The sequence below is a fragment of the Sminthopsis crassicaudata genome, chromosome 1 (assembly GCF_048593235.1).
Source record: "Sminthopsis crassicaudata isolate SCR6 chromosome 1, ASM4859323v1, whole genome shotgun sequence".
Taxonomy (NCBI): domain Eukaryota; kingdom Metazoa; phylum Chordata; class Mammalia; order Dasyuromorphia; family Dasyuridae; genus Sminthopsis; species Sminthopsis crassicaudata.
Genome location: NC_133617.1, coordinates 749565254 through 749578414, shown reverse-complemented (window position 1 = coordinate 749578414; position 13161 = coordinate 749565254). Strand labels below are relative to the sequence as shown.

General features: G+C 51.3%; 1 protein-coding gene across 2 annotated transcripts in view; it reads left to right on the top strand.

The window, feature by feature from the left end:
• VPS41 (VPS41 subunit of HOPS complex) overlaps positions 1 to 5434 on the top strand; it is a 145932-nt gene extending 140498 nt beyond the window's left edge. The window contains exons 26-29 of one of the 2 annotated variants that reach the window (XM_074284492.1): positions 1805 to 1904; positions 2003 to 2047; positions 4295 to 4374; positions 5202 to 5434. In XM_074284492.1, the coding sequence (XP_074140593.1) occupies positions 1805 to 1904; positions 2003 to 2047; positions 4295 to 4374; positions 5202 to 5282 (306 nt within the window). In that variant the 3' untranslated portion in view covers positions 5283 to 5434. Of the gene's footprint in view, positions 1 to 1804; positions 1905 to 2002; positions 2048 to 4294; positions 4375 to 4719; positions 5098 to 5201 lie in introns of those variants that run through there. The other variant, XM_074284491.1, reaches the window with a different exon arrangement.
• Positions 5435 to 13161: the final 7727 nt, after the last annotated feature.

The following is a 13161-nucleotide window of genomic DNA, read 5'->3' as shown; positions in this document are numbered from 1 at the left end:
CAAGAACCCCCATACATTCGCTATCGTATTCTGAATTACCCGCTCAAGAGCGGGCAGAGGACCCGACTGCTCCTTCTAAACACGAGGCAGACCCTCCGCAGCAGCAGCAGCAGCAGCCGCGTGAGCCGAAGAAAGAAACTGCTGGCCCTGCAACACGGCTCTGGGTCAGAGAGCGCTTAGGCTTTATCGACAGAATGGAAATTTGAAGTTTTATGACCGGGAGACTGATCTACTTTTATGTTCTTGACTTGAGAATCCCAGAATTCAACTTCAGAGGTCATCGAGTCTCACCTGTACCTGGCTTCCCTGAGGTAGGAAATCCAGCCCTCCCTTGGATCCCTCCAGGGATGGGAATCCCTCTCTTCCAAGTCATTCCTTTCCACGGTTGGACAGGTCGGGCAGTCGGGCCTTTCCTTAAGCCACCAGCTTCGTGTCATCCTCGTCACTTCTACATAAGATACCAAGAGAACTGCCATTTGCCTCCTCTCGAGTCCAGACATCAAAGTTCCTCAAGCCTGTGGGGGGGTCACCCCTCACAGGTACTTTTTTTTAATATTTCTCTTAACACTTTTACCTGCCTCTTTTTGTGGCTCATTTTTTTTCTTTTTTTCTTCGTTTCCACCTGGGTGGACTGTGTTTCTCTTGCTAGATTTGTAATTCCTTTTTAGAAAAACCCTTCGAATGCTTGTCTCAGGCTCTACAGAGGCTTGAAGAACAAAGACTTCGAATTTTGTCACACGGTAGAGAGGTAATTTATTCTTTCTCCCAGTGCCAGACATTAGTGAAGAATACTATCCTAGACATGTTCTGTTTTGTCAGATTGTACATTTGAGGTCTTCAGCCAGAAGAAACATGGCTGCTCTGGTCTATTCAAAAGAGGATATAGGAATGATTGCTTAATCAAGTACGGGGAAAGGCCTTGTGGACTTGGGCTCTGTGGGGTTAAGAGGGAACAGTGGACCCAGATGTTGCCTTCTACCCCCGAAGGCCTCTGGGAGCGAGAACAAGGGAAGAAGGCCTTGCCTCTGCCCCTCTGCACTCAGGAGGTGCCAGGAGAATGACCCAGTGGGTGAATAGAACCCAGTGGCGCCTTCTAGAAGTGTAAAATGGGGATAAAAATAGTTCTTCTCTCTCAGGGAGGAGCGAATGGGATAATGATTGTGAGGTTCTTCTGCAGTACTTGGCACATAGTAGTGCTGCAGAAATGTGATCTATTAATCATTCTTCTGTCGATAAAGCCTAAGCGCTCTCTGACCCAGAGCCGTGTCGCAGGGCCAGCAGTTTCTTTCTTCGGCTCACGTGGCTGTGGCTGCTGCGGGGGAGGCAGGGTCCGCCTCGTGTTTAGAAGGAGCAGTCGGTCCTCTGCTGGAAGCCCTGGGGGTCAGACTGGAAACAAGGCAGGGGCTCGGAAAGGCCCACCTAACGAAAGGGCTCAGCCTCAGAGTTCTGGGCTGGTTGTCTCAAAATCTGGAGTGGGGCAGTGGCTCGACCCCGCCTGGCACACAAAGTCCCCTCCTCCCTTTCAGGGCTCTTGCTGTCATGCTGGCACTTGGTAGCCAGTCTAAGTGTTCTAGAAGGACCACGTTCTCCTTTTTTAAATATTGGGGGGCTGGGGAATGATGTCATAATCCCAGAATCCTTGTCTGCAACCAGATCGATCTGATCAGTACTAAGAGCTCCAGGTGGTGTTTGAGGACTCTGGAAACAGAGGCAGCATGCTCTGGGGGCAGAGGTCCTTGGCAGTCTGCCCCCAGCTGCTTTCCGCCTCCTGGATTTTTTACACATCAGTGTTTGTGTCCCCTAGATTCTCCTGCGTGAAGGCTGCAAGAAGATCCTGGTGGCAGACTCTTTGTCCCTCCTAAAGAAGATGCACCGCACCCAGATGAAAGGTGTCCTTGTTGACGGTGAGTGACCCAGGTCCTGGCGTGGGATGGGATCGAGTGAGAGCCTGGGAGGGAGCAAAGCCAGGAAAAGGCTGCTGACGCTCTGTGTTTCCTTGCAGAGGAAAACATCTGTGAGTCGTGTCTCTCCCCTGTGCTTCCCGGAGGTAAGATGCTCAAGGAGCCCAGCAGAGGGCATGTCCCCGAGGCAACAAGGGGCGCCTGGGCTTGCAGTTGAGAGGCCCTGCACCCAAAGCCCACCTCTAGACGCATCCCCTCTCGGGGCCTCAGTCTGTGGAACGAAGTTAACAATAGAGACCCCCACCTCCCTGCATTGTTGGGAGGATGAAATGAGCAGCTACGGCAGCACTTGCGAGCCTTAAAGCCCAATCGAAATGCTGGGTGGTAATAGTCCCTATTGAAAAGTGTTAATAGTTTGTGCTCCAAGGAGTAATTCTGGTAAACCTTGAGCCACTCCCTGCCTAAAGCTGACTTTTACTGCCTTCTCAGCCTGTGTCCTAGCCAGTCCCTCGCACGCCCCAGCCCCGGGGTCGTCTGCTCCCCCCATCTCACTTCCGGCCCTCCTCCCCATCACCTGAGGAGGGCCAGCCCCTGTTCTCGCTTCCCTCGCCCCTGCTGGTTGGGGCAGGAGGTTGGACGCTCCGGGCACAGACCCTGCTTCTGACAGATGAGGCCGGGCTGACTCTCCAGAGATAACGTCTGTCAGAGTTCTTCGGAGATGTGCCCGGCCACCATTGACCCAGCGCGGGGAGTCCCTGCCCAGGCCGCTCCCGGGGCCTGTCCAGCTCTCCCCACCTCTACCCCTTTCACCCCGGCCAGAGCACAGCTCCCCGCTGTCCTATCACGTCTCGACCCTGTTCTATCCATGTAAGACTCGGGTTCTTCAAAAGCCTTCCCAGAATCCCTCCCTCAGGTGCCTCAGCTCTCCTCCCTTTGCCCCCTTCCTCATCCTCCCTGTCTCACGCTTCTACCCGGGCTACATTTCTCAGGGGCAGGGGGCTCAGGAAGGACAGCCCTGCAGTGCCCCCTTGTGTTTTCCCAACACTTAGCACTGTCCTTGGGTGCCTGTAGTAAAGTTTAATAAATGTTTGGAGATGGCTTGAATGGACTGGAGTAGGCTTGAAAGAAAGCTGCATTTTTCTGTGCTTAGGTTAAAAATAACACAGGATTTGTGAGGCCGTGAGAGGGCAGGCCGTGGATCCATCCCGGTATGGGGAGGACGCCATTGCCTCCTGCCTTCACTGATTGGCCCCAGAGCGGAAATGACATGAGCACCCACTGCATCTGCCGTGTTAATTAGGCACTTCCTGTGGGCCCGCCCCAAGCAGGAAAGGCAGCTTGGGGAGCTGGAAAGCTGAGAGCTGGAGGCACTGAGGGAATGGGAACAGCTCCCCAGAATCACGGGCAGCGCTCAGGGCAGACAGAGAGCCGGTTAGAAAGGACGAAGGCTGGCAGTGCCTCCTCCCAGCTCGTCAGTGGGACCAGGTGGCAGGCCCCATACGCAGGCAGCAGTTCTGCACCTCCTGGGTCAAGGCCCCCAGCTGTCGACGTGCTGAAGGAAACAGGGGCCTTGATCTGGGGCATTGGTCCCTGGGATGGGACAGAGAAGACATGAGCGATGCTCTGGAGCTTCCGAAGGAGGAGGCTGGGGGGCTTCAGAGAGGGAGCTCCCACCCAGAAGGGGCTGGAGCCATAGGGCTCCTGACTGGAGTGTCCGGGCTGTCATCCCAGCAGTGTTGGCTTGTCAGGGGCAAGGAGCCTGGAAAGACTCAGATGTGCATGACTCCGAAAGTGGGGCTGGAGACCAGGGGCAGGGCCTACACACTTGGATGAGGGAAGAATCGCATTTGGTTTTCTTAGGAATCTTGTGGACTTTATTCTGTACATTTAAAAACGGTTTTTCTGAGAACAGGCCCATAGGCTTCACAGACTTGCCAGAGAGGCCCACGAATCCCTGAGCTGAGGGCTGGATTGGCCCCGAGGACTTCATAGGAGCAGGGAGGGAAGCTGCTGCTAAGGCGTCCACGGAAAGCCGATGTCTGGGAAACTGCCCTCCTAGTGTGGCCGGAGTAGCCTCCAGAGGCCGAGGGCTCTCCTCTTACACTGTCAGCCTCCAGACAGAGATTGGATCAGCATTTTAAAGGGGCCTGCAGAGGCCCAGGGCATTCTCCACATTGGGCGTCCCTCCAGGAACATCCTCCAGGGTGTCCTCTGCCTTCCAGGGGCATCTTCCATCCTTCCCGGGTTTCTCCAGCCCTTTGTAATGGCCGGCTCTGAAGGAATGATCAAGTGGGACCCTGCTGTGCCCCTCAGTGCTGGAGGCAGGATGAGTATCCCACAAGTGGCTCTTCAGCCAAGGTGGGGAGACTGAGTTTTGTTTTTCCCCCACACAGATGCAGCAAAGCCCTTCAGCGCTGTTGTCTTCCACTGTCGGCACATGTTCCACAAAGAGTGTCTGCCCGTCCCCAGCATGGTGAGCTGCCACTGGGCGTTGTCGCGGGCACTGCTGAGAGCCTCTAAGGGGGTGGTCAGGAGGGAGCCCCACAGAGCAGGCCCAGAGACCCTTCTGTTCTTCCTCAGTATATACGTGGGGGCAGGGTAGAAAGCCTGGAAACAGAGCTCCCCTTTGATAGTCAGTAACTCCTTGACTCGAATTTCTCAAGGATTCAGTTTCCTCATTTGAAAAATGAGCGATTTGAGCTAAGTGGTCTCCAAGGTCCCTTCCTTCGCCAAGTCTGACCATCCTGTGGCACTGAGGGATCTGTCACGTCCACAACTTGGCTGACAGAGAAAGCTCTTGCTCTGAGCCTAAGTTCAGGTGGGAGCTCCCTCCATTGACAAAAAGGAGCCGCTCTATAATGTGTCACCTGGAAGAATGGACAAGCTAGGGCTGCTGAGGGGACTGGAGGGCCAAGGGCAAGCCGGAAGTGAGCACAGGTATTCCCGCCTCAGAATCTGCCCAGAGTCCCAGCCAGGCTCTTCTCATGTCCATGCACGTGTGTGTGCCTACAGCTACATGTTGGGTAACAAACGTGTGCACACACGTGCACACGTGACGCACCCACACTTGCGTATACATATACTCATCGGGTTTTCCTATCTCGTCGGTGATCCATTTTTCTCTGGGGTAAAATGCTTATCAAAAACATTCCGGTTGTTGCAAGAGCAATTTCGAAGATAAGCAGATGTAATCAAGAAAACAGGAAACTTTATTCCATGCTCCATGGGAGGGGGAATACATTAGCTCTCATGTTCTTACATGGGTCTCTTTTGTTTTGTTTTTTCCTGTTGTTTTCTCAGAATTCTGCTGGACAGTTCTGCAACATCTGCAGCGCTAAGAACCGGGGCCCAGGAAGCACCATCCTGGAGATGAAAAAGTAGCCGGCTTTTCCCCACGGGCCCCCAGGGCCTCCCTCTCCCTTTTCATCTTCTCTTTTTGCAACAACAAAAGCTTTTGGTTGAGAGATTTCTATTTATGTTGTCTTCTGTCCCCTCTCGCCTCCCAAAAAAACAAAGACAATTCCAAACCCCAACATCTGGCTGAAGCGTTTTCTTTTTACTATAGAAAAAAACAGAGTTTGTCTCATACATTTGGTCTCACAGAACATCGCTCATCATTGATGCTCTTGGCGCAGCCTTTATTCACTAATGAGAACAAAAGCCAGAGAGCAAGACTGAATTCTTAACCATCTAATAGAACTCCCGGGCACAAGTGGCCATCCCTGACCCCTGAGGACACCCAGAGAGAGGCCTGCGGTGAGTCCTTCTGAGCACACTGATGTTTGATGGAGCGAGAGCTTCCTGAAGTGTGGGAAACCCCAGCCCCAGGCCCCTTCCTCTCCCTCAAACACACATCACACACACTCACACACACATCACACACACATGCTCACATACACATCATACACACACATCACACACACACACATCACACACATACACACACACACTCACACAACACACTCATCACACACACATACACATCATACACACACACACACACACATCACACACACACTCTCACACACATCACACACACACACTCACACACATCACACACACACTCACACACACATGCACACACTCACACACACATCACACACACACTCATCACACACACATACACACACACACTCTCACACACATCACACACACACTCACACACATCACACACACACTCACACACACATGCACACACTCACACACACATCACACACACACTCATCACACACACATACACACACACACACATCACACACACACACTCACACACATCACACACACACTCACACACACATCACACACACACTCATCACACACACATACACACACACACACATCACACACACACACTCACACACATCACACACACACTCACACACACATGCACACACTCACACACACATCACACACACACTCATCACACACACATACTCACACACACACACTCACACACACACATCACACACACACACATGCACACACACACATCACACACACACTCATCACACACACACATCACACATCACACACTCACACGCATATTTCCACACTTGTCTCACTAACACTTCAGGCTGTTGCTTCTCTGGATCTCCGGAGAGTTTCCAAGAGCAGCTACGGCTGCTACACCCCGCCTTGGCCAGGCTGCCGATGAAGGCGTCCAGATTTAGGCAGGGCTGAGGCCGACAGCCCTGCCGGCCACCATCGCTCCATCTTCATGGCTTTTCCCAGTTGAGAGGCCCTGGAGAAGCATGGTGGGAGTGGCCCCTGAACACGCGTGACAAACATCTAGACACAACCTTGTTTCTCCAGCCTTTGACGGTGCATAAATTCCAGAATCGCCCCGGGAAGGTGGTTGTTCAGATGTCACCCTCCCCCCATGGCACACAGCTTGTCTTAGCGCCTCGGCACCTTCTGAGGAAATGGGGAGTGTAAAGCGTGTCCCCGTTCTACAAGGGAGAGCACTGTACCCCTGGGAAATGGCGGGGCCGAGCCCTAACCCCTCGTCCTCTGACTGAGCCTCGCGCCTCCCTTTAGAGAGGTCGGGGGCTTCCCGGGACCTGGCACCTTGAGCTTCCGCCCTGCTCCATGTTGTCATATCGGCTTTTTGGTGGGTTTGCTTGTTTCCAAATGTGCCTCGCTGAGTCTTGAGAGAAAAAAGGTGGCAGCTGAGCACCAGCTCCAAGGCCTTGCAAAGACTCTGCCCTTGAGCCAAACCCTCAAAACATAGCAGGTGTTTAATAAATGCTTGTTTCCTTTCCTTCCTGTAGAGAAGGAGAATTAAAATCTACTCTGTCACACAACTTGAATGCCATCTTCTGTCTGTGGTAGAGTCCCTCCAAGGACCCTTCCCCATCATGGTTTCTGGGCTCCTCTGGCTTAGAATTCACCACAATGAACCCACCAATAAAACACTCCTTAAATAATGCACAGGGGGGTTCTCTAGCCGACAGCAGTCACAGTCAGAATCATGGAGCCAGAAAGTAGGCGGGGGCTTAGAGAGCAGCTCATTCAGTTCTCTTTATGGTGGAGGAAACTGAGGTTCCCTTGGTCCAGTGTATTTAATGCCTTGCATGGAACGGGCCATTTCCCGCGGCCTCTCCTCCGGTGGGAGCTCAGCACCTGAGGGTTCTTCCTTCAGCATCGTCACTTAGCAACATCCCTGGGTGCTCGGATCCCTTCCCCCTTAGAGAAGCGGTGAGAGAAGTGGACAGGCTGCATCCGTGCAGTGAAGTTTTCAAAAGTGAGTTTTGGGAGCAGGAAGGGGATGACCCAGGGAACCGTCGCTTTGGCAAAGATCGGCCTGGCCGGCGGTAAGGGACTGCGGAATTATCCGTCCTATTTTAGAGGATGTACAAAATGTAAAGAAACACAGGAACGCTTCCCCAGTTTTTAAGGCTGTTCCATCAGCTTTTAATTAAAGCTCGTGTGTCCTGTCACACCTCCAGTTTAGGCCTTTATCAACTTGGGTTATTTGAATTTCACAGGTTATTCCCCCCTTTAACAAGATTCAGAACTTTCCCTTCTCATCCCTCACCCCCGTTTGTGACTGAATTCACACCTAAAAAAGGAGGGGGAGTGTTAGAGGTTCCTCTGACTGAAGCACAGACTGCAATACTCAGGGGCTTTGAGGTGGGATTTCCTCAAGACCAGATGTTTGTTTTGTACCGAGTTCTGCGCAGGAGGGCATTGGCTCCCTTCTCTTCGAGTCTCCTAGATCTCCAGAGGATCCCCGGGTGCACCTGATGTAGCTCTCTCCTTGACCTCCCACTCCTCTCCATCTGGTCATTGGCCAGCCTCCGCGTCTCACCATTGACCAGCCTTCACATCTCACCGTTGGCCAGCCTCCATGTCTCACCATTGTTCAGCCTCTTTGTCTCACCACAGACCAGCCTTCACGTCTCACCACAGACCAGCCTCCGCGTCTCACCACTGGCCAGCCTCCACGTCTCACCACTGGCCAGCCTCCGCGTCTCACCACTGGCCAGCCTCCATGTTTCACCACTGGCCAGCCTCCACGTTTCACCACTGGCCAGCCTCCACGTCTCACCACTGGCCAGCCTCCATGTTTCACCACTGGCCAGCCTCCACGTCTCACCACTGGCCAGCCTCCACGTCTCACCACTGGCCAGCCTCCATGTTTCACCACTGGCCAGCCTCCACGTCTCACCACTGGCCAGCCTCCACGTCTCACCACTGGCCAGCCTCCATGTTTCACCACTGGCCAGCCTCCACGTCTCACCACTGGCCAGCCTCCACGTCTCACCACTGGCCAGCCTCCATGTTTCACCACTGGCCAGCCTCCACGTCTCACCACTGGCCAGCCTCCATGTTTCACCACTGGCCAGCCTCCATGTTTCACCACTGGCCAGCCTCCGCGTCTCACCACTGGCCAGCCTCCACGCCTCACCACTGGCCAGCCTCCGCGTCTCACCGTTGGTCAGCCTCCGTGTTTCACCACAGACCAGCCTCCACGTCTCACCTCCCCTTCTCGGCACAGCTACCAGCATCTCACCCACATTGGGACCCCTTCCTCATGAGTCTCCTTGCCTTGAATTTCTTCCCACTCCAATCTATCTTATTCACAGCCAAAAAGATGGGTTTCTTTAAGGACGTTGCTTAATGAGCTCCGCTACCTCCTATTGAATATAAACTTAAGGTGTCTGTTGACTTTATGAGGTATTTATCTGGAATATAAACCGAGCCCCTTTCCACACAATCTGGGCCCGGCCTCTCTTTGCAGCCCCACCACACATTACTCCCCCTCCTGCCACCTCTTTTTCACACTGTTGCACTCCCTGGTCTCCAGGGCCTTCTCTCTCCAAAACGCCTTCAAATGGCCCCATTTCTACAGTGGCTTTCCTCATTCCCCCCACTGTTCCCAGAACCTTCCTTGTAACTTGTAACTTGTATTCTTTACATGTGTAGCTGCCCTTGCTGTCCCTCCTCGGGAGAACACGAGGTCCCCAAGAGCTCGGACGAGTTTGTTCCTCGCCGCCTTGGTGCCTGGCACAAAGTGGGCACGTGTTGGCTGACTGCCTTCACATCCCTGCTGGGTGTTTCTGCCTCATTAAAGTCCAAAACTGTCCAAACGTTCAAGGTCAGGGCCTGTGTCCCATTGGGCCCTCGAACCATCTCTTCTGGCCAAGTTTGCTCACTCCCCCGTGAGGGATGGGAGAGGGAATGTTGAGCACTGCCACTGCTATCTGTAAGTGGGTGGGCTGCATCGGAGTCAGGAACCCTCCCTGGAGGTCTTGGAGCAATGGTGGGAAGGGTGGCCCCATTCCAGATAACTTGTAGAGGAGCTCTCCAGACCTAGTGGACCCTGAGGCCCTTTCCAAGTCTTGAGCTTTGAACGGCCCCAGAACCACGGAGGAACGCTAAACCCCCAGGTTGTGCCATCGAATGTGGACTGTATCTGGCATCTGAGGACTGAGTTCAAATCCTGACTGCTGCTTTCCATTCGTGTGATCTTGGGAAAGTCCCAGGACTGAAGCCCCTGTTGTTCTATGAAAATCACTGAGAATGAAAGGGTGCCAGGGAGGATGCGAGGGAGGCGTGTTCTTGCTCCCTGGATATTCAGACAACAACTGGAATCCCAGGCTTGAGTTCTGATGGTCTAATTAAAGCATAAAAATTGGAGAAAAAACATTTAATCCCCATGGAGGGGATTCTCCTTCAAAGGTGAATTGAACTAGATGGTCCCTTCCAACTCCGAGATTCTGAGGCCATCATCCACCGGGTTCATTGGAGACTCATGATGATCATGAAGACTTGGGGGAGCGCCCTGGGAATGATTTGCCATAATCTGCAGCCAAGCCTTTGGTCTCTTGGTCCCGCTTTCTTTGGAAAGAGCCAGATCTCTCTCTCTGGTACCGATAACAAGCCTGTTTCCCATGGCTCCTCATTGGAGCCCATGGTTCTGTGTCTGTGTAGCGCGGACAGCCATCGAGCTGTTTGCCTCTCATATTAAGCCTCTGGCATCAAGTGTGAAGGGGGTGGGAGGGGAGGGCAAGGCTGATGTGGGAGATGTGAAACACAAGCTCCGAGTGCTCTTCCTCCCAAAGACTGAGCTCCTTCTGCAGGGGCCTGTTTTGCGGATACTCTGTCCCTACTGTGTGTCTATCACCCCCTCGGTGCTCCAGTGGATCTAGGAGCTCACGAATGGCCCAGATCTCGCCTAATACTTTCTGTCCATGTCTTCCATTGATGTTCGCTACAAATGCCATCTAACTTCTCGAGGCCTTCCTGTGTTTGTTGTTGTCGTCGTCCTCGTCGTCGTCATCGTCATTGTTGTCGTTGTTGTTGTTGTCGTTGTTGTTGTTGAAGTCTGGCTGACCCCAGCCTTGGACTTTACCCATCTGGAACCCAAATTAAGCGAATTCTGCCATTGCTGCTGGAAAGAGTTTCCTCATGGCATCCCTGATCTGGAGGACATTGGGTGGAGAAAGGATTCTGTTTGCAGAGCACCTGGGAAGGCAGTGCCAGAAAGGAGGCATTCAGCAAACAAGATAAACTTGACCCAAATAAAGTCAGAATGGGGGACACTCAGGCAGAGCTGCTCAGCTCTTATTCTATTATTTATTTACCAAGGATAATGATTTTTTTTTCTGGTAAGAGGGAGGAATAAGGACTAAATCAGTGGCTTCATTGGTATAGCCAACTCTGTAATGAAGTAATTTCCTGGGCCAATGCAAGTCAGCACCATCTTAGAAAGTTGCTTAGAGCAGGGTTTCTTAAACTACTCATGACCCCTTTTCTTCTGAGAAGTTTTTACATGACTCCTATAGCTATATAAAATAAATCAAACATTCACTGATAATTATGATTGCACAACACCCACATTCAGTTACAAGCCCCATATGGGATCTCTACCCACAATTCAAAGGGCCTAGAGCACTAAGGATTAGGTGCCTGAGAGAACAGGACAAGCATGGTTAATTAAGCCATGGAAATGTTGATAAAGAGAGAGAGAAAAAAATGGCTTCAAGTCACTGCACCGAGGCGGATCAACTTCTCTAGAGCAGAAAACTGGTAGCTAGGACTGCTGAAGCATTCTGGGGCCTTTAAAAGGCTGTGAAGAATGAGAGAAGCCAAAAGACTGGAGGAGAGTCAGCACCCTAATGGGGAAGCAAACGAAGTCTGAGAATTTAGACCAGTGGGGTTGACTTTAATTCTACCAAAATTCCGGAATAGGTTTCTATCATGCTTCTGACATATACTGACCGTGTGGGTGAGTCAGCTGTCCTCTGGGTTCCAGTTGCTCTCTAAGAATAAAGGTTGCAGAGAAGGTGCTAACGGGCATTGATAGAAGCGTCTCATTGGGCACTTCCTACACTGATGAATAGATGGGGCCATTCTCTGTTCCTATTATTAAAATGGTGGTTACTGAAACACCCTCAGTGTGGTTTCCTTGATGCTCAGCTGGTCTGCGTTTTCTCTAAAGCTTTTCCAACTGACTGAGTTGCCAGGGTGCAAATGTAGGGTTCCTCGTCCCTGATGGTGCAAATGGATCATTACAGAAATGTTGACAAACATTCTCCTTTTTCCAGCTATGTGTGGTCCTCTTGCCAATTTCATCTGGGCTCTTGGGATGATCTGGCTAAGTTGGATCTCACGCCAAGTGGTTTTTCCAGACTTGTTTCCTACTTTCCACTATTTTTAGGAGACGATGTTGTTTGTAAACTTCTGTTTCCCTCCTCCGTGCTGGTTTACGGATGAGTTTGTGAGTAAAACAATGCTTGCTGCTCTTGGCTCACGTCTCTCTCCATTTGGCAGAGAGTCACAGTGTGGTGTGATGAGTAGAATGAGGAAGACCTGGATTTGCTGGAGAGTGTCTTAGCTGTGTGACCAACGAGCTGGTCATGTCATCCCTGGCGCCATTTCCTCATCTAAAATTAGGAAAATACTTGTATACTCTTTCCAGGCTTGGAATGAATTCTTTCTCAACTCCTTTGATAAATTATCGATGACCTAATCTACCATGACTAGGCACATATCGTAAAAGAGATTTAAAAAAAAGAAATGATAAATGCTGGAGATGTTTCAGGAAATAGATATTAGATATTAGACCAATAATCTGTGGGTGGAATTATGAATTAATCCAAGCATTCTGGATAATAATTTGGAATATGCTCAAAGGGCTATAAAACCACGTATATTCTTTGACCCACTACTAAGTCTATATCGCAAAGAAATCAAATAAAAAGGAAAAGAACCTACCTATACAATAAGTAAATCAATAATAGATGACCCCAAGGATGCTGTCGAGTTTCCTTGAGCTATCTAAGCATGATGCAAGTTTCAGAGCTTTTTAGCACTTTATTGAGGTAGCTAAATTGTCAAGGCTAAAATAACAGCGTGTTTTTGATCCCACCCTTAGACCGAGTATACGAGGGGGGAGATCTCGTTTGGCAGCTGTTAATTTGTAAAAAGCCTTGTGGTAAAGAGCTTAACATGATCTAATCTTGTGGTGTGACTGCTGAGGAAAGCTGACAGGTTAGCTGGAGTGCGGTGACCAGACTGGCATGGTCGCTCGCAGTGGCTGGGCCACATCTGGAGTGCTACGCCTTGAGAGGGAAACTGACAAATTACTCGTTTTTAGGCAGGAGGAGAACTGCTAGTGGGACGTCTGGAACACAGGCCGTTCACATTGTGGCCATTTGAAGGAACAATCGAAGGAACTCAATGTGCTTGGCTTGGAAAAGAGAAGACCAAGGACAGTTTTTGGAAGTCTGTCACAAATCCTCTGTACTGTTTC